The sequence below is a fragment of the Acanthopagrus latus genome, chromosome 7 (assembly GCF_904848185.1).
Source record: "Acanthopagrus latus isolate v.2019 chromosome 7, fAcaLat1.1, whole genome shotgun sequence".
Lineage (NCBI taxonomy): Eukaryota > Metazoa > Chordata > Actinopteri > Spariformes > Sparidae > Acanthopagrus > Acanthopagrus latus.
In genome coordinates, this window is record NC_051045.1 from 24,203,601 (window position 1) to 24,229,897 (window position 26,297).

At 40.2% G+C, this 26,297-nt stretch overlaps 1 protein-coding gene across 1 annotated transcript; it reads right to left on the bottom strand.

Annotated features, from left to right (window-relative positions):
* Positions 1–339: 339 nt before the first annotated feature.
* Positions 340–26,297, bottom strand: itchb (itchy E3 ubiquitin protein ligase b). Its single transcript, XM_037102800.1, has 24 exons — positions 25,942–26,297; positions 20,894–20,985; positions 19,707–19,848; positions 17,781–17,905; positions 16,108–16,242; positions 14,608–14,653; positions 14,335–14,507; positions 13,718–14,036; positions 12,687–12,782; positions 12,180–12,354; positions 11,621–11,690; positions 10,564–10,648; positions 10,303–10,431; positions 8,530–8,602; positions 7,724–7,795; positions 7,029–7,117; positions 6,476–6,635; positions 6,191–6,324; positions 5,296–5,436; positions 5,054–5,174; positions 4,770–4,874; positions 4,392–4,488; positions 3,876–3,948; positions 340–3,135 (listed from the first exon to the last, which is right to left on the bottom strand). The coding sequence occupies exons 2-24, from the start codon at positions 20,961–20,963 to the stop codon at positions 3,036–3,038; spliced, it is 2,730 nt and encodes a 909-aa protein (XP_036958695.1). The 5' UTR covers positions 20,964–20,985; positions 25,942–26,297; the 3' UTR covers positions 340–3,035.

The following is a 26,297-nucleotide window of genomic DNA, read 5'->3' on the forward strand; positions in this document are numbered from 1 at the left end:
GAACATTGTATCAATGTTCGCCACTTTCATCTAATAATCTGAATAATTACAGCAAAATGTAAAAAGATAATGTTATTTAACTAAATTAATAAGCATGATAATAATAATTTGGGAGTCACTAATTGTCAACACACAAGTGTAGGGGGCCCCGAAATACAGTCTGCCCAGTGTAATCTATTCATTTAATCCAGCCCTGGATTTTTCTTAATTTGTTAATTTCCTACTTCGCTCACTCACTCACTCCTCTCCCTGGTGTGAGCTGGTTAAGACTGCCTGGAAATGACCACACATCATACTTATAAATCAACAGGATTCATCTCGAGAACAAACACACGCACACATTTTTAATTTAATTTATTAAGGTGACAATTTCTATATTACACATCTTTCATGTACATCAGAAATTAACCAGGGAAAAGAAAATATAGTGTTACCATAAAACTCTTATTAAAACCTTTCTTTTACAAAAGAAAATCTGTTATTGACACCATTTACAACTTGTTTTCATATACAGGAGAATGACAGTGGTTTAGTTGTACATGGAAAAAATCTGGAGGAAAAGAAAAGCAGTGCATTATGATATTTACATAATTGCTTAACTACCGTGTCCCCAGGATTTTTAATATGTGATCGACCCAGAACAAGATTTAAAAAAACAAACACACTGCATCAGGAGGAACCATCTGAGGCAAAAATGTATATAGGCAACTCTACCGGTCAACTTTTCACCATGATACATTCATTATATTACACTGACTTTGTCTCAGTAGTTGTTGTCTCAGCTGAAGGACCAATGAGCCGTTGAAACAGACCACGAGTCATCAGCTTAAGCGTCGCAGCTTTTCTCAACACTGGAGCAGTTTCTTCAAAAAGAACTCTTCAGCCTCCTCCTGGTCCGGTTGCGTCCTCCACACCAGGGTCAGCGAGGACTGACCAGACTCCAGAGCGTTACGAAGGTGGAGATAAGGCTACCTGAAGGCTAGTGACAAACACTTAAGACCACCTCACCGCGCATGTGGAAGCACAGAGCCTAGAGTTACCAGAAACGAGGACCGGATGCCCCACATGCTGCAACAAAGTGGAGGGATTTTTTTTTTTTTTTCCAAAAGTGCCGTGCTTTGTCAGACTAAACACACCTGAACCCCCACTGCTCCTCAGTAACCACGCCTGTCTTTTAAGTGTGTAATTCATTCATTCGAAAGGACACTCCAAGATGAGCAACCACACTATACCTGGTGTTTATATTTCAAACGGACAAATGAGATTAATCACCCTCGATTATTGTTGATCAGATGTCGAGTCACCCAAACCAAACAGAAGATTGCAATAGAAAGATGTCTTCTTTGCACGCGTGATGCAGATTCCACATTGGTAAAAGCATTTTAGAGGCGTCTTTATGCTCACAAAAATTAAAAGCCGTTCTTGGAAATTCATAAACAACACCACAAAGGCAATCTTAACTTGTCTTGAGCACATCCTTAAAAAAAAAAAAGAAAGAAAAAAGGAAAACACAGCCTCGTGTTATTTCATCGCGTGTTAGAAAATGTAATTTAAAGCGGGATCTTTGTCCATAAAACTGTAAACGAGTCAATCAATCAGATGAAATGTGACCGTCACTAAGTGGAAATACTCTTTTTTTGACAGATCTTCAAGTGAATAGAAAAACTGCATTTTTCGTACTAATCTTGTGGTTTGTTGCGAGGCAAGACAAGAGTTCACTCCCTTGAATGCTACATGTGTGTGAGGAGCTACATGCGATTTCTTTTGGAGTTTGCATTCAAAATGTCATTTAAGATTTTTTTTTTTTTTTTTTTTTACCTAAACTTACGAAAGTGGATTTGGTTTAACTTGCAATTTGGTGTTTTTCACACATTAGATCAAGCACATCTTAAGTACTGAATCTGCTGAACACCACCTTAAAAAATACTTAACTTCATCGTCAATATCCTGTTTTTAAAAAGACCGTGAGCTGAGAGAAAGAGGCTGATTAACGAGATGATTAACTTCTCCAACAATACTCTTATACGCCCAATCTCACGTCACAGTGCACAAACTCCAGCCCTATAAAACTAGGGTCGGTTAAAGTTCTGTTTTTTTTTTTCTTTTTTAAATCTTCCACATTTCCCGACGCTATAAATAATGGAGGTTACAACACTTTTCACAATCATTAAGTGATTCACAGATCAATACTTACACAAACGTGTATCTCTCTCGTTACTTATATTAGCCACGTCTTCCACATGTCTCTTAAAGCACCAAGACTGCCTGCTATTTAAGGGTTAATTTGGAAGCAAAGCTATCATCTTATATTGCCAAGTGTTACCGTTCACTTCAAAAAGGATCCATCTAAGTCCCCAGTAGAGATGCAGACCAAAGTGTGAGAGATTTGAAAACATGATGAGGAAAACGGATGCAGCTCATTCTAGTGAAACGAACAATCGTAGAGCAACAAAGTTTGCATTTTTGGTTAAAATTAACCCTGTTTAAGGAAAAAAAACAAACCCTCTAACATGTCGCTTTAAAACGTAATACTTTGACATTTATGACGCTTTAATGCAAGAGCGACTTAAGAACAAATCAGGTTGATAAGGACAGATTGAGAAGGACACCACTGTTAGAACCTGTGGCCCTTCTGGTTAAGAGATGACTGTAATCCCGAGGCCACCTCGTTGCCTGCGATTACATGATCACGTGCAGGGAAGAAAACACTACTGCAGATGTCAGAGGGGGAGTTTTCAGGATCCCATGCATATTTTGCTGCACATTCTAAGAGACAGGAGCAGCTTCCCTGTTTTGGTTTGAAAGAATACAAAATTTTCGCGCATCCCAGCGTCTCTGCAGCAACATGCAGGCTCTCACACACACACCAGCACAAGTACCACGCAAGGTGTGTGCATGCATGCAAGAGCACAATCACACAAAACACTTGCCCCCTTTGTTGTTTTTTTTTTTTTCAAAAGAGGCTCCCTGATTTGAACACTGGCGGTCTTTTATTCCTTCAGACTCCTGCACCCACTTCTTCGACCAGGTTGCTCTCACTCCTGTCCGAAGCCTTCCGTCTCCTCGATGGCAAACATCAGCTTCTCCTTCAGTTGCTCGTAGCTTTTGTACGGTGGCAAGTCCAGTCGGTTGAAGCTGGGAAATTAAATAAAAAAAAAACATACTGCATTTCAGCTCGACATTGGACTGATTGTCCTCTAGCGTTTATTTAAGAGAGGATCATTGGCAACAGCTGAATGAGCATCGAACAAGACTTTAATTTGACCTGTGAAGAAGTACATCCTCTCTTTACCCATAGATTCTTGTGCTAAATATTGCCTTCACAACTTGATGCACTTGTGTGCCGAATTGGGGAGGTCAAGATCCGATGACCAAATTCCAATACAAACTTGACTGTAACTCGCTAAATTTTTTATCGATTTTCATGAAATTGAGTTTGTTATAAATGTTAAAAATTGAACATGATTGTATTTGCTTAACTTAATTCAGTTAGGGGCAATCTAATCAGCTCTATGCCAAAAACACTAATCTTCTGTACAGCCACAACACTGCGACATGCAGGCGCCGGCCTATGAATAAGTAACATCCAGTGTAAATTATTATAATCTTATTATCGCGTTTCTCTCAAAATTGTAGATTTATATGGATTAGGAAGCATTTTGTAAGTATTTGTATCGTATTGGAATAGGCGATAAAAGCCTGGGTATTACTTGGTATCAGTTCTCAAAAGGGAATCGAGGTTATCACTAACAAAACAAACTAAAGCAGGAAACACTTCAGCTTCCTGTGACAAGCAGCTACAGACAGACCAGAGCATATTTAGTAAATTCACAATGTCGCTTCAAGGTTTTTAATCTGCTGCAGGTTGAACTCACCATGTGTGACTTCTGGGAAGCCAGTTTTCTTTTCCCACCTTCTCAATGCAGAACTTCTGGGGACCATTGCTTCCTGTAAAGTGAAGCACAGTTGAATAAGAACTAGGATGATCACAGTCTTTTTAACACAAACCGTCACACAGGGACAAATGGAATCAGATCCCACTGATACCAAACCGTACCATCGGTGAAACTGCTACAACAACTGAAATTAGGCTTGATGTTAGTCAGAGTCTGTTCTTAAAGATGACAAATATTATTGCAACATAATACATTGACTTTCTGAGCCAACATACTTAAGAATAGCTTAATCTTGGACAAATATAAATGTAAACACATGCTGCTCTAAGTCCTAAATAAACAGAAGACAGATTGAATTTGATGTGAACATGTTTGCAGGAAATCAAAACAGAACAAGGCTTTGGAGGATAAGGCAGACATTGGTCTAGATGTGTATTTCATCCGCACTTGAAAATAAATGCCAACTTAAAATGGTCATATTGGTGTAATTATTACCCATGAGGTCAGCAAAGCCTCCAACAGGCAGACGACAGGTGCCGGTGACAAACTGCAGCAGCCTCATCCTCTTCTCATTGTCCATCTCCTTTATAAACTGCAGGACAAAGTGACATACTGTTTATCTCTCTCTTACATAATTCAATATATATTTTCTATTGAGACATTTAAAGTGAAGGACTGAGTAGATAAAAAACATGTTAAGGACTTTTTTAGTTTCTACTTTCAATATTAAGCTTATACACAAAAAGGGGAAATCACACAATGAAATATCAGTCTAAATGATCCCTTAGGTTACTTCTTAGGATGGTTGGCTTCATGTTTCTGTACATTACAGTAATAAAGTATAACAGGAGATTCCTTTTGGTGCGCACCCACCTGCCAGAACCAGACGATCTGTTTGCTGCTGCGAGCGTAGTGTCTGTAGATGGTGTTTCTCTGCCAGTCTGTGAGGTCGATCTCCTGCATGCCACACAGCATCACCTGTGACAAGAAACAACTTATCAATATCAGTACATCAAATATGAACATTTTTAATATAAACAGAATCATGTCGTTTCTCCCGAAAAAGTTATTACAGTGAAATCAACTAATCTTTACTGAACACAATGTTCACACAAACATAGGTCACATCAACAGGATGACTGACAGTTCCTCCATACCTCGAGCTCTTTAGCGTCAAAGTACTGCAGGTACTGCTGTGGGAGGACCTCGTTGAAGCCTTCAAAGAAAGCCTGCGTCTGCTCCTCCACGCCTCTGGACAGCCTCCACTCTGCTACCAGCCTGCAGGGGGAGACACACACACAGACATTAAACTCCACCTGATAAAACTCAAAAACCAACCCGACACAATCTACTGTGGGAGTTTTGAAAATGACTGACTCATATTTTTCAACAAACCCACCTGATGTACTCCTCCTTGTTCTCCTCAGTGACTTGGATGTCTCCTCCTCCTGGTTTCAGCTCATGAGTGGAGATTTCCCCCAGGATCTCTTTGTCAACAGAGAAGAACATCTCCAGACAACACTCCTCGATGTCGTTATCCCTGAAGAGCAGCATTGACGGTTACAGCACAAGTATTACATCACTGTATGTCATTCATTCATAGAACATCTTTCATTTGACAAATGGATGCTTGCCAGACATGGTCATCGAGAAATAAAAAGCTACATAAAGATTGTAAAAGATGATTTATACAGCATGTCCCTGTAATGTGGACGGGTGAGACATGGTGGATGTTGAATTCAACTCAGTGCAGACTACCGAGTTGTTTTCCCGTATGTTCCAAGACTTCCATACGTTGCTTCTGATTCATTACAGTAAAGCAAATCTACAAGGTGATAATTCAATCATCGTCATTGTAGCTGAATCAAATGGATCCTCACAGGCGTCTGTACTCCTCTGTCTTTCAGGTTCAATATTATAGTTCAATGAAGGGGATCATTACTTCTCAAAAAAGTTGGTCTTTAACTGAGCCACCTTCACTGCCACCTTTAACTTTAAAATTAAAAAGAACATTGTTATATCCGTAAATGTTATGGAAGGGGAAGTTATGGAAGTTATGGGAAAATGATGAATGGATTGCGTTTTCCTGATGACTGAATTTATCAAAAGCTTTCGGTAAAGGAGCACCAGTGCTGAGAGTGGAAAAAGTTAGTCTGGAGGGCGGCCCAGCTAATGGTGATTTAAAGCCGTCAATCCTGTTAGAATTCTTTTTAATGATTAACTACAGAATAAGAAAGGTGTGAAAGTAAACACCTCTGTAAAAAAATGCTGTCCACATGTCGACATGTACTCACTTGATCCACATGAGGGAGTTGTAGAACTCTGGATCTATCGACTCCAGGTCTTTGAGGGCCAACGGCTTGTTCAGGATACGCTTGTAAAACGGCAGTGAGAAACCAGTGTCGATGAACTTTCCGTGGAAAAGAGCCTGAGGGACAGAAGCGCATGCAGCTTGATTATTGTTCACATTCCACAAGTTGCTGTGCAGGAATATCCTTCTCTGTATGGCACAAAACCCTAAAACGATTTGTTCTTGCCATAACAATAAAGAGGAATCAACATATTGAAAAATGACAAACCATGGCGATGAAGCGTCCAATGAACTTGAAATACTTGAGATGGTCGGGGTTGATGTAAGAGGCCGGGTTGATCTGGAGACAGTAGTTATCTTTACCAGCATATTCGAACAGGCAGTACATGGGGTTCAAAACTTCGTGGGACAGCAGGAAGAACCACTCCCTGTAAGAGAGGACGCCGAAGAAATGTGAAAAGGACCGTACCATGTAGAGGACTAGCTAACTGCTGGCTAACATATCACACAGTAGGGTGCCTTCCAATCAGGGCAAAATTACATAAACAAAGTAAAATTATACAAGTGACACTGCAGAGGCATCTTAGAAACAGACATTAAGAACATCTCTGACAACAGGCTTGGTTTGCGTCTTTTCTGAAAATAGAGTAAATCCAATGCATCGTCTGAATAATTACTCAGAGGGATGACTGATGGACTAAACTACCGTAACTATAATAAATATACAATTTTTATTTTATAAAACACCATAGAACATTTACTTTACTACATGTGAGCAGGCATTTGCAACCATTTGCTTATTCGGCCATATTCTATCTTACCTGGCAACACCTCCGTAGTCGAGGCCTTCTTCTCCAGGGAAGATGATCCACAGTCTCCTTCGCAGATCTTGAGCGTTGAAGCTCATTATCTAAAAAAGCAGAGATGATATATTGACGTATTCAAGGGGTAATCACTGTTTTACAGACTAGTAACTGAGTGCACTGGGGAAATCAGAGTTTTTCTCAATTGCTTAAGCAAATACATAAAAAAAATACCACATGCATCACATACAGAGTCCATTCCTTGCCTCTGAATGAGTGGGTTGTTCTTACCGGTACCTTGGTAAATCTCTGTTTTATCCCCTTTGTGAGTGGGTTTGATAAATGAGAGCTGAGAATTTGCATCTGTAGATGTGAGAATTGGTCACCCCATTTTGAGAATTACAATTTTTTGTGCCAGAGCAACTGAGAAACACTGGAAAGTGGTAGTAACAGTGGGGAAGGGTAAGATCAGATATTATGGCTCTTCCCTTAATAAAACAAAGCTTTATTCATTGCTGTCAAAACACGGGTATACTGAAGCTGACATCATTCAAAACACATTTACATTTCTGAAGATCATACACCAATTGTAGTTTCCACTTGGAAAGATTAATAACCAAAACAGCAGGACTTCAGCTGGAGGCAGCGTAGGTGAGCATAGTGAGTGTAAAAATCAGCTTCCCACATTTCGGTGAGCTCTAAATGATGAATACCTGTTGGAAGGAGTCCTCAAAGAGGGTTTTTCTGGATACGGTGATCTTGATGTGTTGAGGCATCGACAGTTGCTGAAGAAAAAGGGAAAATGTCAGAAGCACTTGGGGAGCGCATGTTGTTTCAGCACCACAACACCTTCCAGAGTCATGAGCCATTTGAAATTCAACACACGCAGTTCTTTGACAGCATCTTGATGGTGATTTTACGCAGCTGTAAACAGACTGCACTGGTTTAGACAAGTTTGTTTACTCAGAAGTAAAAGAGTTTAAGAGATGATCATTGCGCTATATAATGGCCAATTAAAACACACACACATTGTATTATTATCTTTAAATGCTGGTCCTCGACTGCACAGCAAGACATGTCCACCAAAGACGGTGGATTCAGATTTAATGATTCAGAGGAACTACGACCGAAGACTATCTCAAAATTAAAGGGGTGTTGTGGTTTTTTTTAAGAATATTTTTGGCTTCTTCGTGGCTTTATTTATAAATCAGCTGAAGGGAGACAGGAAACGGGGCGAAACAGAAGGGGGTGGTGACATTCAGAAAAGGGCAACAAGTTGGACTCTAATACTCGGCCACTGCAGGGTGGACACAGCCTCTGTACATGGGGTGCACGCTCTGCAACTGAGCTAATGGGGCACCCCATCACGTAGTCTTCTAACTTATGAGAATACAAACTGAAATGATGCATCAAAGCACCGTGATTCATCTTACTGACCTGACTCAAACTTCATACAAACAGTGTGATATCTATTGCAATCAAGATTTCATTCAACCCTGTCCACTGATATGACTCTTACCTGGCACCAAAATCTGAAGTACTGTACTTTGGCCTTGAAGTCTCGAACGTAGGTGATCTGAGGTCCGTTTTCACTGTGAGGGAAAAAAAGGAGAGATAGACTAATATTATAAAATTGCTACTTAGAAAATGATAGCATGCTAACATTCTATCTTAAACTGTGAACATGGTAACCAGCTACCACTGATGTGAATATCTTCATAAGGGTTCAAATACGTTAAGGTTATTTGGCCAGTACGTCAAAGCTCCTGTCAGTTCACACCGTCACATTCTCATCCTCATTGACAAAACTGGTTTTTCCACCACTGGGACCAAACCGTAGTCACTTCTCTCAGCCATGTTATGCTAGCAAGTTATTATCATGAATCAACCAAGGTGTTTCCTCTGTGAGACAACAGGTGACACATTAGTCACATCAAGATTATGCGTCACAGGTTCTAAAAATAGAGAGGGATTTCAGAGGCAGCTACACATTTAGCTAAAAAAACAAACAAAACAAAAAAATCAGCAGAAACAGATCTAACTGGTAGAATAGTGCCATGTGGTGAGGTGTGTCAAATATAAACCAAATTAAGATACAAGTTGGGTTGATGAAGAAAAAACTCTGAAGAAATAAACATTACATTACTATTATGATCAAAGAAAATATTTGTTCCAATACCAGTCTTGTCACGTCACGTTAATTAGTATATTCAGAACGCTATGACACCCGCATTTTTCTCTGGCAGGAACCACACGTCACACATTCATTTCAGGAATGCAGAAGAGGACTGGAAAGACTGAAGCCAGAAGCTTACTGACTTGACGCCATGCAACATGTATCCAAGACGCAACAGCTACAAAGAACCTACTAGTATGCACTTTTTACTCTTTGTTTCTACCAAGTTGCTCATCTAAACAGAAAATTCTTTCCATAATCCACAATGCTCATTCAATAAACCCAGTTATTTAATGACACACTGTTGTACACACTTCCTCTAAACCTGCTTCATCTGCTCCAGTCAGTCATTTCCTAATTTCTCAGAATGTCTTTGGAAAACAAGAATATAAAAATAAATGATGGTGCTATGAGAAGGCGTTTGCTGTTGCATGGGTATAATTTCTAAAGGTGTTATACTCAGGGATGTACGCTGGCACCTGGTATTAAACAGGCCCCGGGGCTAACCAAGCTCTTATTACTGTAAGAGCAAATAAAACCAAGGTGTGAGTGAGTCAAATTATTAAACGGGCAAATTCTTGTAAACTGCTGCTAGCTGAGACAAACCAGCTCCTCCTCCCTCTACCAGCACTACCTGCAGGCAGTGAATCACCTCAGCAGAGGGAGGAGGACTGATACTGACTGGTGTCTGTGTAATTCTTTCCACCTGAACTTCACTCAGTAGTTCAATGTCAGGAATATCATTTATTTCAGTCACATTTCAGATTTGTTTCCAATGAGATATAAAGGGTTATTTTGCTGTTGTAAAAGTTATTGTTGCTGCTCTAGAGACAATATTTAGTTATATTTAAAAATTAACTGCTCTCAATAAAAAAACTTAACTACTCTGTTCATTAGTAGTTGATTGTCTGCTCCAGATAGTGAGCTTCCTTGTGTCTGATAAACAAACATTGTGGTTAGAAGCTGTGATAAAAAAAAACTGTTGATTTCTCTAAATATCTGCTCATTACGGAACAATGGGCAATATATAGACGATACACCTGATGCCTCTTGATATAACAAGGTTATACTATTACATCATTCTCAAGACTAAAGACAAAATGGTGGAAGACGTACAGTGAGGATTTTCCAGTGCGAGGGTCGATGTAGGTGGTCGTTCTCCGGTTGTGATCTACGAAGTAAGGGATACCATCTACAGTGAACCTCATCTCCCAGCCCTCTGGAAGTGGCTTCTCATTCAGCAACCTAAAACACGAGATTACATCAACATTTAGTGATGGATTATTTCAGGAGGAGATAAGAAGACACAGCAAACACATGTATGGTGCATTTAGATGTTCATCTGCGATGCAGGTCATCTGAAACACACAAACTGACCCTTGTGTTCGTGGGTCCTCCCACTGTGTTGTCCTTGTGGGGTGGTGCACAAAATAAACTCTGCCATTTGTGTCCGTTCTTTTCTCTGAAACAGAAACAATCAGTCGATTATTCATTAACACATTACTTGAATGCACTCATAAAACATTTGAAGGTGCCTACGTGTCAAATTTAAAACTTACTTTATCTTATTAAATTGAGAAATTTGAGATTTGGATGGATTCCCTAATTTCCCATTACCCAATTGTGATAGCCTCAAGCTATGTATTCAGGCCTCTTTGGGATATCGTCCCCTTTCTGACACAAATTTGCAGTTTTTTTACCTTTTTAAGTGAGAGAGTATCTACAGTATTTAAGCGTTGAAGTTAACACTGATAAATCTTGAATATTTACACAGTGGTTTATGAGTGGGATTCAAGAGCACTTGGCGGAAACCAGCTTTGTGCCCGCACCCTCCTACAGTAAGTTAGGGTGTAAAACTGGCACCAGGGGCTTTGTAACTAATATTTGGTTTGTAACCAAATCAACTACACAAATTGGCTGCACCACATTTACTTTGGGCAGCTAGTTTGGATGTGAGGTCATATACTGTATAAGGCAAGTGATCAATCATCAAAAGGTCTACCATCATAAATACTGTGCACATTAGCTAAAAAGCATCGCAGCACATTGAAATAAGTTACGACACTGGAATACCATATTCATAAAGGAGGTCTCTACTGGATTACTGTGTCGCAAAATAGCATGCAATTAAGGAAAAAAAAATAAAGCTATGTGCAGGAAAAATTGCTGTTTTACCATTAGAGTATAACTGACAGTGTATGAATGCGATATTTATGCTGTAACTTATCTCCATGGTGCAACCGCTTTTAAAAATCACAACTCACAACTTGTAATTCCACATTATACCTTGGCTAAGTTGGAACCCACACATAGGTGTTGCAACAGGCTGACATCAAGAAAAGTTTGTGAGCCAACTTTTTTACAGAATTCAGCTCTGTTGTAGAATGTAACTTATTTGAAACAAACTTCTTTATTAAGTCCTTAAACATCTTACCCCATCCATGCGGAAGAGGACCTAGAGGATCAAACTCCTTATTCTGAGTGGCTGCGGGCTGGTCTTGTACCTACACAGCAGAGAATCAGAGGAATTCATACAAATCAAGAAGCATCGAGAGGACAAAAACAGCATTTGTTGTCTTTTTTGATATACAAACAAAAGAATGGAGTCACTTCAGTTTAACGGGACATATTATGAGGGATGAGTCGTGTGAATACAAACATCAGATTAAATCAAAGTAACATCTTTGATGCAACCGGTTGTTAACATTTCACATTTGTGTCACATACATAAAAACATGCAGCAGATAGTTGCCTATTAACAGTGTGTACTGGTAACGATCGATGTATTAAAGTGACAACATTATTAAGATTTTCAAATTGCAAAAGTAGCTTTTCATCAAAAATGCTTTAACTTCTTATGGCGGTGACGTCCTTCTGTTTAATCACACACACAGGACAACCAAAAATGCCGTTACAGGTAATAACAGTCACCACATGTCAGTCTATTAACACCCACATTACCACAGTTTCACTTTCCAAAGAGGAAGTCTTACCCCAAATATGAACCTCTGGTTGAACTGCTGCATGGCGCCCTGGAGTTGGCTGCGCTGGTGCTGCCACTGCTCGTAGTTCCGCACCGTCTCCATTGTGGGGCGCTGCCACGTGGTGGTTCGCGTAATGTGGTCGACAAAGTAGACCCGCCCCATCTGGTCGACACGACGCTCCCAGCTAGAGATGAATGAAATGAGGGAAGACATGGGGAGAATGAAAAAATTATGAATACAATACTAAACACAAGTGATTTTTTGTAACTTATTGTTCTAAATGTAGCACTTTTCTGCATAAATGATGATGTTTGATATTGCATCACACAATTGTTGGCAGGGTTGAATGCACTTAGTGTAAATGGCTTTGGATAAAAGTGTCAGCTAAATGAATTGATCGTGATGTAGATAACATAATCAGGATCTTAAAACTGGACATGAGCCAGTATTCTAGTAGTCAAGGAAAATACTATCTGTATCTAAGAAGAGAAGGATCAAAAGGGGAGGAGTTGTTACCCAGCAGGCAGTGGCTCGGGGCGCTCCCACGTTGTTCTCTTTTCCACATGGTCGACAAAATACACCCTGCCGTTCTGATCCACCCTCTGCTCCCATCTGGATAATAAAACAGCAGTAAAATAGAGAACATTAGGTAATGGTGCAGGGCTCTGACCAGTTAGCTTATCTCTGGATTTAAAAACAGCTTGAACAATACGAGTCACTCTGCTACGAAAGCAGAAAATAACCAGTGAAGGTCACAATGTTGTCATACTGACGACATTAAACAGCAGCAATTATGGTGATGATAAGGGAGCGAGTTAGTCACAAGCACAGTAAAAATGTAAAATGCCTTAAGTGACAAACTAACAGATGTAATCAACCTTGTGTGGTATAATCAACCCCTTCCTGTCAATAATGGTATGGTGCGTGTGTGTGTGCGTGGAGGTTTGTGTGTTTCGCTTCCTTCACATTTGTGACTGGTTCCTGCTCCCTACATACAGTACCTGCTCTGTGTTTGTTTTAAAATGTTTTCGTCGGGATTTCAGTGAAGGTTGTGAAACCAAACCAACCAGTAATCCTACTCTTGTCTCGCACATCCTCGTGTTCTTAAAGTGCACACGCATCTATTTACCCGTATGTGGCTTCAGGACTTAATAAATCACTAAACTCTCCCTCACTGCTGCAATGTGTTTGGGCTGCAGTAAAGGTTATTCAGGACTTTTTACTCAAAAATGCCCCAATTTCTTTGCAATACATTAATCCCGGTGAAGCGTTTTATCAACCTTTTTTTCTTCTTGAACTTTCTGTTGATGAAGTTTGTCGCTTGTTCCGTTTCTTTGTTCACTACACAAAGGAGCAAAACATACAAGCAGCCTTTTCGGCTTGCTGAGCATAACTGAGGAAGATCGCACAACATTTGTCAATCTTTCATGTTAAAGACACGTTAATTTGCGTCGGTGACATTTGTGCCCCAACAAATATTGTTCTGATTATACTTTAACCAAAACCAGCATAACCTCTTCTGCAAAAACAACAAAGTGAGAGCTGACCCAGGCGGCAATGGTCCAGCGTTGACAGCAGGGACCCTGGGAGTGACAGCAGGGGTGATGCTGCCGGTTGGCTGTCTGGTTGCTGCAGCTCCAGAGGCGGAGTTGGAAGCTGAGGAAGAGGCTGAGGCTGAGGCTGAGACTGAGGCTGAGGCTGAGGCCGAGGCCGGTGCAGAGGCTGAGGTGGAATTCCTGTCTGAGCCAGTCGATGGACTTGAGTCTGGGGCTGGGGAGGGTCCTGAGGCAGGCGTTCGCACCGGTGTATCAGAGCCTGACTGACCATCGCTGCCATCAGCTGGTGCAGAACCGTTGCTGGAAGATGCTGAGGAGATAATGAGACATCACAGAGTTAGATCCTATTGTTTCTAATCAAGATGGGATGGCTTTGCAGCTAGAGATGGCAAAGGTACAACAATTGACTTCATAAAATGAATATGGCTGGTATTAAAGTAAAGTGGGCGTAAAAAACTCATTCAGAGTGTGTGAGAGCTGCATGGTAAATGTTTGAAGACTGCCACAATCTAATCATTGTCAAAGAGGAGAGCACTTGACCTTTCCCTTTCTTTCAGTCTTAGTTGAAAAGTGTCTAGAACAGATCTTTCCTTAAGTAAATGTCTGACCTGGTGAAGAGGTGGGTCTGCGGGGGGTTGGAGGAGGAGGTCTGGATGGTCTGGGTGGTCGGAGAGGCCTAGATGACACCGAGGGAGACCCTGTGCTGTTCGTTGACTTCTGGCCACTGGGAGAAGACCTGTGCTCTACACCGTCCACAGCTGGAGAGTTGTCTCGACTCCGCCTGTAAACAAGAGGGGTGGATGAAGATAAATAAATCAGGAAAATAAAACGGAAATGTGAAACTTGTGTTACTTGACAGAAGACGGGAATGGATACTTCACCTTAAGACATGATCCCCATTTGGTTGTGATTCCCCATTTGATTTACCTGAGGTAAATTCACAACAACGATAAATTAGGCTTGTTCTGTGTTCAGAAATCTTGTGCTGGCCAATATATTGATAGTAAATCGTTATTGTGATATGACACTCTTAGATTTTAGATTCAGTTATGCATCACTATGTAGTAAAAAGGGCCATCCACACCAAGAATGACAATTATAAAGAAAACTATCAATAGGTTGTTTTAGAAATCTTTGTAACGTACATGCATGGTATTGTGCACACCACGAGTATAATGACAACAACAATGGGGAACGATCCTTGGATCACATTCAGAGCATTTTAAAAAAACAACAATTACACGGACAGCCAATAAGCATACGCCCAATCGAACAGTTTGAACATTTTCCTACAAAATAATGTTGCAGCAGTGCTTATAATATTGGTTTCCAACTGTAGCTGACCTCTTTTACGCAAGTTAATGGATGGAGGGAGACATTCTTTAGAAGGTCTACTCTAGTATCTCAGTCTTGGATGTTTATCCAACTCATTAAATGCTTACATAACCTGTATTTGGCTGCAAATTATATAAAAACATAATGTTATAATAAAACATCTTTTTACTTGAGACATACTGACATGGTTTTTGAAATTTGTTTTGATGTTGGCTCGGCTTAACTATAAATAAGATTTGTCTTCAAAAGACTGCACCTCTACTAACAAAGGTGTTGGATTCTCTTAACGTGTCGTCTTTGAAGAATTACATAAAACCATGTCCTTCTGGGGGTTTTCTTGTTGTCATTTCTCTGTGCAACATAAAGCAACAGGCCATTAATATCCTAGTTCTGAAGCTGCCGACACAGCTACTCAGCGGCACTGTTTACACAACACTGTTGTTCGTCAGTGTGGATGGTCACATCGTTTTTGTTATAGTGGTTGTGATCCTTCTTGGTGTGGACAGCCCTTAAGTAACCATCAAGTGATGTAGTTTTATGATTTAACAGACTGTTCTACTGGCTCCAGTACTTGACTTTAACCACTTAGGCATTACATCCACATTACTCATGACAATTTATAAAAAGCTCACTGAGTTAATGTTTTGTGTCAGAACCAAAAGTCATCCATTTCCATTACAGTATTGTTGCAATATTGATGTTGATGTATTGAAAAACACCGCGATATTTGATTTTGTCCCCTGTCCTGACATTTCTGAAGTGCTTCTGAAGAGATTTCAAAATACAAAAATATTTATTGTCCCTCATGATCTAAACTAAAAATGTTGTGAAACTATTTTAAGGCAATATCTTAGAGTGTACTAGACCATGATGATACCATGTTTCGCTTGATTAATTCATATTACTGAACTAAAAAGAAGTAAAAAATGATTCTGGCAGAATGAAAAATATTTCTGATGTGTTAATTTTGTTTCAACCAGACAAAGGCAGGAATTTTTACAGTAGTCAATAAAGTCGATCCAGCTTGTGGCTCAGTTGCGACTCACTGTGATTCTCAGCCTCGGCTGTGGCGAACATCTCTGGGTCGACTGTCATGCCGTCCAGGCAGACAGACAAATCTCCCACCACATCTGACTGGTCTCTGTCCGCACACAGCTGTAAGGTCTGCACCACCTCAGAGACTACAGCGAGACAACAAAAATACAATAGGTAAGACAATGACAAATTAAATACATCTTGTGCTGTTTATGACATAGGCATACCTTGAGCCAATCACTGATTGGATGCATACACTCTTTAAATTTCCTCAAAGTAAAACCAGTGACATACGGTAGCAACACTAAATAGATTATTAAGATCAAGAAATACATTTACAATATATGTTTTATTGTCAATCATGTTGTATTGAATATTTCCAGTATCACCATTCCATAGCTATATTAGTAGTCTTTTCCTTGGCTCAGTGTAGAGAGACGTTGCACTTTAAATTGAGATAAATTATCTAAATTAATGAGAGGAACACGACAACACTGCTCGATCAGCTGTTCCTGTTCAGGTTAAATGTTGCTGTTTTGCTCAGATAATCATGGGCTCAAACATGAAATCAAATCTCCATGTCACTGAAATTACAAACATATGGAGATCAGAGCGTATTATCCTGCTCTGACATGGAACGTCATTCAGCTCATGCCATGTGATTTGTACCCAGAGCTCTCTGTCATTAGCACTGCTGGACAGGGTCCATGCATAAAAAATGACCAGGCAGGGGAGTGAATGGCGTCTTTGAGAAACAAACCGAAGATAAAAATCTACAAGGGAAAAGGGGGTTGACAAAAACCAGCAGCCCGCTCCAGAAATGTTGAGTGCACTGCCTCATTGATTTATTTTTCACTCTCTGATTTCACTCTGATAATCCACATGTGCAAATGCTTTGAAAATAGGGCTGCGTGGTTGTTGATCAAGGACCTGATAGCCTCCTACCGTTTTTACATTTTGTTTGACTGCTGGCACAATGCTGTATCAACACGTACCACATTACATAGATAAGCAGATTAGGCACTGCAAAAACCTCGGATGTGCAGGATGTGATGCACTTTACATTTCTTGCAGCTGCAACAGCAGTTTCAAATAAATGAACAATGCGCCAGCCTCAAGAGTTTCAGCAACAGGAAAACAAAGAACATACCACCGAAACTATTTGATAAACACAAACATGCACTGTTTGGCATATCGAACAAGAAAAGGCATCTTACATTTTTTGTTTTATACATATATATTTCATTTTGACATTTTAACAATGTGACATGAAATCATATCTTCATGGCTTTTGAGGTGAAGGTTAATTTAGTAGTCTAGCTATGTGTTGTAGCATTTATCTTAGTTTGGTTTTAAGTGCAGAAGAGTCGGTACACGTTTGGTAAGTGTTAACATCTGTGCATGTGCTGGTAAATATTGTGGGTTGAAACTAGCCTCCCATCATTCAGGAGGTATGTTTTCCTGAACACACATCTGTAACAGAACATCAAGTGTGTCTCTGTCAATTGAATCTACAATTTTTGCAGAACAGATGCACACGCATAGGACACCCTGACAGAGCTGGCACATGTTGTTTTTGAAAGAAACAAAGACAATATTCATAGCATGTAGTGAAACAGGAAGTGGAAAGCATACGCAAAACAGCTGTGTGTGTTTTCAGTGTGTCTTTGTATCATACACTCACTTTTCATGTCATTAGACTTGAGCGTGTCACTGACGTCCAGCGTGGCCATACCCAACAACACATCTGACTTCAGGGTCTGGTGGCTCCACACGCGAAACACCAGTTTGCTGAATGGAGTCACAATCCTGTCGAAACAAACAGCTCAGTTGGAACACGAAATGCATTGATACTTTTGAAGGGTAAGAAGAGCTGTGCACAATCATCTTATCATTTCACTGAGCTTTATTTCCTCTTTTTTTTTGCAAGAAACTGGTAATCTAAGGCAGCTTGATGTCACAGCTGCCACCACCTGACATCTCCATCCATTTACGAGCATCTGGTTAAAATGATATTGTGAAAGAAAGCAGTGTAACAGATACCAACAAGGACAAATTACAACTTCAGCAGGTTTGAGCAGGTTTGAGCAGCTGTGAGCAGCGAGAGTCTAGTTGTGAAAGCACCACAGACAATAAAGTTCAGAAGCTATTCGGGGACAACGAGTGTCTATAACCATCACTATGACAGTTGTTTAGCTAGCACCCTCAGCGCCCCCAGGAAAAAAAACATTTGTGGACAGATGGACTCAGGTCCCATTACATCCCATAGTAAACACTTGTTATGTAATAACGCTGCCCCCCATGGGTCCAGGGGAAACTGTAGGAGAGCTCTATATTAAGAAGGATCATGTCCAGGCTAAAATTGAGAGGACATCTGATGTGTGAATATGTTGCACAGCAGGGAGTGCACCAAGTGTACAGCATATGTTTAGAAACAGGATTCCTGTAAGTGAACCGGACACACTCCCTCACCCCCATGTGGCATTTTCCTTGTAAGTGCTAACCCGAGGGAGATAGCATATCAATACATTCAACTGTACGCACCAGTCTCCTGAACTCTGAGTTACTCTTGAGAAAAAAATCCTTCCCGAAAACCAAGTGGTGACTGGTGACTCATTCGGAAAGAAACTTGCTGGAGTCAAGACATCTTGATCAACATCAGATGTTACGCCAGCAATTTTGTACAATTATAAGGAAGTCTGTTTTTGAAGGCTTTTGAGAAACTCCAGTTTAATGAAGAAATGTTGATGTGTAACACTACATACTATAGTCAGCGAGAATATTTTTTTTTAAGAAAACGTTCTTCTTCCCCAAAACCAAACATCCCAAAAATACACTGATTACTTTAATTACTTGATTCAATCTCTGGGGACGACGAGCAATCTCATGATGAGCCAGAAAGGCTTATTACACCAACACCATCAGCAGTCTTGTACAAGTATTTGTACACTGGGTTGAACTTTATTTGACCCAGAAGTAGTGATTACCATGTAGTGTAAGGTTGTTTCGTTATCAGCCTCCAAACATTTTGAATGATCAACTCAAACCTAATACAACAATGACTAATCTTTCTTAATCATTGCTTATACTGTATCAATGATGGACAATTATCGCTAGACACCGAAGGACAGTAATTGTGGTTTCTTGAACAGTTTGAAGTGCTACCTCAGAGTTTTAACAATAAGTGCTGATAGCTTTTACGAGGAACAGGGTTGTTTCGAGCTTCCTGGAACACCAGTCTGGAGACATTTAACACAACGGGATCACTCATAATCACGGTAAGATGCCTACCAAAGCTGAATACATTTCCTGTAAACGTTCAAACAGTACAATTCACTCAGTGTCCTGTGTGCCGAATCCGAGCATGCACACAGCAGAACAGAGCAAACATCGTCATTTTAAAAACTATTCAACACAGGTATGGTTGAAACTACAGCTGCAACTAACTGATGAAAATGGGTGGCAACTAATATGACAAATTAATCAATTAATTAAACATTATTGAACTAATTGTTGCAGCTCTAATTGGAACACAATAATCAAGCATGATCATCAAAAATGTGATCAAATGTCATTACGGTCTGGTAATCCTGGCAAGACTGTAACTCACACAGTGAGCGGCTGCTTCCATTTGGGGCTGTGGGTGTTGTTGCATTTCTCAGTTTTCTTGGACTGGCCGTCGACCGTCACTTCCACATAGGGACTGGGACCAAACCAGTTTTTCTTGTTCTCTTTCAGTTTTGCTGACAGCACTGAAACAGGGAGATGAGGATAAGGAACCACACAATATTCAGGAACAAGGAAATAGAGCACATACTTTTAAATGAAGAGCAGAATAAAAGGAACATGATTTGCGATGAATTCAGGACTGTACCAGCTGAAATACAAAAAACACAGCAAAATGAATTTAAGCTGATGAGGCAGCAGTAATGACTACCCTAAAATGCAAACTAGACAGTTCTCGCAACAAAGCAGACATTTTTACATGTCATAGTAAGAGCGCAGGTGTTATTACGGACATTAACAATGGCTCTGTAAAAGGCGCAATATGAAAGAATATTCTTTGTAAACATTCAAAGAGTAACTCATTTTACAGTTTGGACATTATGATGTCTATGTATTGTATATGCAACCAGTTAGCCCGTCCTGGTCTAAAGCTCCCTTGCTAGCGGGGTTTACCAACTGAGCTGACGAGCAAACAGAAGCTACAGTTAACTCTGTTGACTGGAAATATGTAGTTTTGGAGAAGAATTTCAAACTCAGAATTTCAATATTTACAATATTAATGAGGTAAAAATAGAAACTTTTTGATAACTGAATAAACACACTGTTCTCAGGAGGAAATAAAGTAAAATTATGTTGTCATTTAAGGTCAGTTTGTTTATTCAGTTTGTTTAGGAAGAAGGAAGTTAATCAGCGATGTCTTCTGATTAAAATTCTACATAAGTGCACCTTTCAGTATGAATTTGATAGGTGGTCAATTCTTACATATTGCTCCATTAAGCGTCCAAGTAAGTCATGACAGTGTGACAGGGAGCCAGCATGCACATCATCAGGACCCTGATACTGAAGCAGCTAAATGGAATTTAGCCAACTTTCATTTACTGTCATAATGATATGGTAAATATCCAAATTTGTATTTACTTCTTTGTTTGCAATATCAAAAAATCCACGTTAATCATGTTTTGAACCTATGTGACATAACTTTGAATGCAAAATGAGGGGAAAAAATACACAAACATTAAAAAAAAAAAAAAAAAGACAATAGAACAATAGAACCTAACTTTTGTGGCTCACCAATAATTTGTAGCTGTGCCTTCATGGGGTATCCGTTGGAAGTGCCCGACTTGGTGACTCCACTGGCCATGACATAGGGCTGGGAGGAAGGCCTGTAGCACAGAAAACACATCATTAGTGTGATGAAAAACTGGTTTCCCACTGCTGCAGATGAGCAGCATAAACATGAATACACATGAATATCCTTTTGATTAATTTGGTCCACAATGTGAAAGACTTGAAAAAAGTAAAATAGATGATAAATAATAAATGAACAATAAAAATAAAAATTAAAAAAAAAAATAGTCCAACCCTTCCTCAATAATTAAGGACTGCATGTTTTACTAACCCTCCTCAAAGCTTACTAATACTTACAGTGAATAGGTGAACACTAACGCTCATGCACAAGCTTAATTAAGCTTTATTTCCTTTAACTAGCATCAGTTTTAGGATCAAGTATGGTTCAGCATTCGGACACATCATACTGACTGCATAACATCAGACAGTCACAATTATAAGAGTCCTTCTTGGTCACACACAAACATATTGCGTGCAACGTCAGTGAAACAAGTGTAAGCATAGGGAGAACAGAGAAAGCCAGCCAGGGATCAAACCGGCATCAGTGACCCAATGTGCTGCCTTAATTTTTACTAATTCGAATAATGTGGTTTATAGTGTCAACTTTGAGGCAAGAGGCATAAAACAGATCATGCTCAAAAAGACTAGCTCATATTGTTGCCTAAATTAATTACATTAGAATCTTCTTATTTCCTGTAAACGACCTCATGTGCACTTCCCATATGTACACTTGTTTTGACTGTATTCATGACATTTGACTGTGCAAAATAGCGTTCATTAGTTTCCGCTTGGAGCATGAATCAGTTTTCAAATGAAATGTGAAATAAAACAGGCTCACCCTGCTTTTATTCATAGTAAAGAAAAAAAAAGGCAAATGATCTGGTCTCAACCAAGGCAAACACACAGCAGCTCACCAAACAGCCTTCAGCCACAAGAATACTATCATAATTTAAATATATGCTAATATTGCATGCAAAATTTATGGTGACATCAAGTGCACTCAAACATTTCTGCCAAATGGTAAGTCTTATAATGTAATGTAACAGCTCTCATCAGGAACATCAATTCCAATAGATGGAGAGGCTAGGTTTTGTCTTCCCTTCCTAGAATCTATCCTCAGCACAGAAAGAATGATGTTGGCTCTTGCATTCAGCAACAACACAACAGACACACTGTACACATCAAGTCAAACAAGGTTGACAGTCGTGTCAGAAAGTGCACTTTAGTCATTTTGGGCAGTAAAAGGAGACGAAGGTCAGGCCAGAAGTCTGTGAAATGCTGCTCTCCGCAACTGTCAGCCTGTCATTTTTCCACCTTCAACTTTAAAATACCACCTGTGTCTATGTTCCTGCTCTGCCTCTGAGAACGAGATACGCCTGACTGCAAACACAACCACATAAAGTGTCTACACAACTGAAAACAACAACTGAATGCATAAAGGGTTGCACCTACAGTAGGGGCTGCTCTCTGTAAATATTTATTTTGTATTGTATTGCATTGTTACTTGTAACATCTAACCACCCATCCATCATTGTCTGGATATACCAGCTGCTAACCACATGTTTTGTCATATTTTTCCACTTTAATTTGATTGCATTCATTTTCCACTCATAAAAAACCACAAACTGATACAGTTAGCAAATGTTTACTTATTCACTGCTCAACAGAGCTCGACCAAAAGTGAAGGTTAATGTCTCTGGCAACTGTTACATATCTTGTGATGACTGCATTTGAGAATCACTGCAAAATATGTGTGTATATGATATATATATATTTTTTTCTGCTGTTGTTTGTAAATTTCTGTAAGGCACTTTGAGATACTTTTTTGTGTGAAAAGCGCCATATAAATAAAGATTGATTTGATTTGATATCTATATGATATCAGCTGTAATAGAAATGTAATTCCAAGACACCCTGACAACAGGGTTAATTGGTTTGGGGGAATCAATTTGCTTATTAAAAAAAGAAGAAGAAGAAGGCAACACCAGCCACACAATGTTTGATTTACAGAAAAAAAGCAGACATGTATGATGTGTGATTCATAGGGAGAGTCAAAGAACAGGTGAGTGCGAGAGTCAGGTCCTGTGATCTTTCCTAGAATCTGGTGCGTTATCTTGATGCATCGCTGAATAATGCATGTTCCCCCGTCTATCTCGTCCAGTATGCACATGGCAGAGCAGGAGAAAGTGAGGAGCTCCTGGGTAAACTTTCACTTTGGCTACTGCTTTAGTCTCTGTCAATAATTAATTGCAACTGCTGACTTTGCAGCCTTGCAAGCAGGCTGAACGTGTTTTGCAGAAGAGGTTACTCGCTGCATTTTAAACTCTACTATGACCTGCCACAGACTTTTTTTTTTTAAACCAGCTAAATAACATCATGAACTTCAGGCATTTGAAAGTGAGTTTGAGCTTGTATGGTACCATTTGCTCCGCAACAGCCACACTTGTATTCTCTTAACTGTTAAAGGGATATTCCGGCATAAATTCAATCCCTGGTCTAACACACCGTTTGTTAAGTTTGCCGACCGCTAGCTTATGTAGCTTTTGCAACCTCAGAAAAGACCACACGATAACAATAAACTGCAGTCTATGCCTCCCCCAAGAAACCACCATCAAAAAGCCACTCATAGCCACAAATAATAATAAGCCACAACGAGTCGAGTACCGAGTGCAGTAGAGTTCCGCAGCTCAAGGCTGAAAACGTATGATTATTACTCCATGGAAATGCAATCAAAGATCACATGTGTCTTGCCTACCAGTTTATAACAGTTATTATCGAGAGCTGACAGGGAAAAGAACGGAAGTGAGCATTTCTAACTACATTCGGTAATCGACTCTTCTGGGCTTCGCCACAACAAGCAAGCTGCTGCAGGAGAGTGGTGAGATGTGTTATCTTTTCAATAGAAATCCGGCAAATCTAGCAGATGTTTGATGCCTCGAACTATGTGCTGGGACCCTATTTGTACTGTTGCTGAAGTTTGGTGCTGTCCTGAGCATACTTGATCTCTTGAAGGGGGGTCTTACTCTGTGTCACAGTGTGTTAGACCATGGATTAAATTCACGCCAGAATATCCCTTTAACTCCATGGGCTGGTTGCCTCATTGAGATAAACTGTTTGCATCATGACTAAGCGTAAAAAAACAATAGTGCATATCGCTCAAACACAACTTCATAATGAGCAACTTGATAAGATAAAGGGACAAACAGGTTCTGTTATGAAGCTTAGAGGAAATAAATCTCAATAACTCCATACTCTGGGAAGTAACTCATTCTATATAATATTCAAATATAATGGGTTTTCTGTTTCTATTTTAAAATATGCAATACCACATACTTTTCCAATGAAAATTAGAGGTTGACCAAATATCGCCCCTAGGTCAGTTGTCGAGGCGGACATTCATCAATATCAGATTAACAACTGTATCAGTGGTTCTTCCGTCAGACTGCTGATTAAATAATCCAATTTGAAAATGTGCTACCTTGGCTCAGATGCAGCATCCTCTCACACAATGTCCCGCTCACAACATCTGATAGGTAACGTGTCACAATTAATACCTTATAAACCCTGAATAATCTGAATCTGCAAAGTAACTAAATGTGTCAAATAAGGCGGACAGGAAGAATAAACTAGCAGAAAATGGAAATACTCAAGTAAAGTACCTCAAAATTGTACTTAATAACAGTACTTGAGTAAATTGTACTTCGGTTTAATCCATCACTGGTTGATCGACTGGGTGTTTTTACACAAAAAGTTTTTACTGCAAATCAATATCGGTCCCTTATACAGATTTTCAGTCTCCTTGATTTCTAGAAATCGGCATCAGCATCTGCCCTGAAGAAGCAGTATCAGTCAACCCCTAACTAAAGTCAGTAGCAAGGTTCTTTCAGGTTAGGGGACAGCGTTGGCAATATTGTAATGGATTATTAAGAGTCAAAAAATATCCAATAACCAGAGAAACAGACTGGAAAACAGCAGCCAACTGCCCTGCTCAGTCATCAGATTACTCAACATTATACTGTCTATAGATAACAACAGTGGGAGACGAGGACACAAACCAACATGACCTTGCCAAGTAGCAGATGACTAACAACTGTGACAAAAATATCATTGTCTCGCTCCTTCTTTGTCTCCCTTACTCCCACATAACTGCAATTATCCAAGCAGACAGAAGTATGCAGTCAGAACTGCGGCGGGTCGGGGGAACTGGAAAGAAGGAAACACGGTTTTCCATAACAGCATTATGACGTTTCAGGTACCAGCTCGGTGTTTCCTACAGCCGGTTCATTCAACTCGCACGAAGAAACAGTAACTCCTAAGTTACGACTTTGCGGTTTACTGTATTAAATGCACGACATGTCGCACTAAGGAGTGGCTGGCTCAGTATCATATTGAGAGTACTACAAAGCTTGCAACTTTACCAAAGACCGCGACGACATAAGACAACCACATAACTAAATGCAGTTTGGCGTACTGTCCTCTCTGTCCTCTCCTCTTCTCTCTGAGAAGACGTAGCTGGGCAAAACAACTCCAGCCACTTTAATTCTAACTGCGCCAGCCAGCATGTGCATTGGTCGCAGACGACACTCACCTACGTAGCTTAGCTAAGCATTATCCTTCAACATTCCCTTTCAGACATGCTAAGCTAACAAATGTTGCTTAAGATTACATAATTTTATCCAACAACAACTGGGTGACGAGCTAACGCTAACTCAAGGTAGCCGTACAGTGAGGAACAGTATGTTCTGGCAAGCTAATGTACCGCACTGACGCTTAACACTGTGCATGTTTACAGTGACGGTGTGGTCGCCGGAGTTGCTGAGTACGTGTTGAATGTCAGCTGGCCGCCGGTTCTGACAGCCTGCTGCCACCCCAGCCCGGCTAACTGCTAGCGGACTAGCTCGTGTCATCATCATGGCTGGCTGGAAATTCCAAAGTCAGAAAGGCCATGAAAAAACAAACAAGTGATGTTGCTGTCGGCTACTATCGCTTACCGGGATCAGGAGGGGAGCTGTGAAATCGAACTGGTAACGCCGCAGTGAACTCCCAGCCCTCGGTCTGCAGGATGTTTAGGTTTCAGTCGGGGCTTCACTTCAAGGAAGAAGAAACTTCCACCATCTTCGTAAGCTGACGTCACGTGACCGAAACAAGGTGGGGCGCACGCTTCTGCCCCGTTGCGCTGTGATTGGACCAGAGTTGGACCAGGATGGACCAATGGACGGCCAATAAACACGGTGATGCGTTTACGGTCCAATTCAAGTGGCAGGGAGGCTTTTTGCAGCGTTATAATATGAACGACATAATTTGACACAGTGCAGCAATTGCGGGAGTGTTTGTGTTCTACTAATAC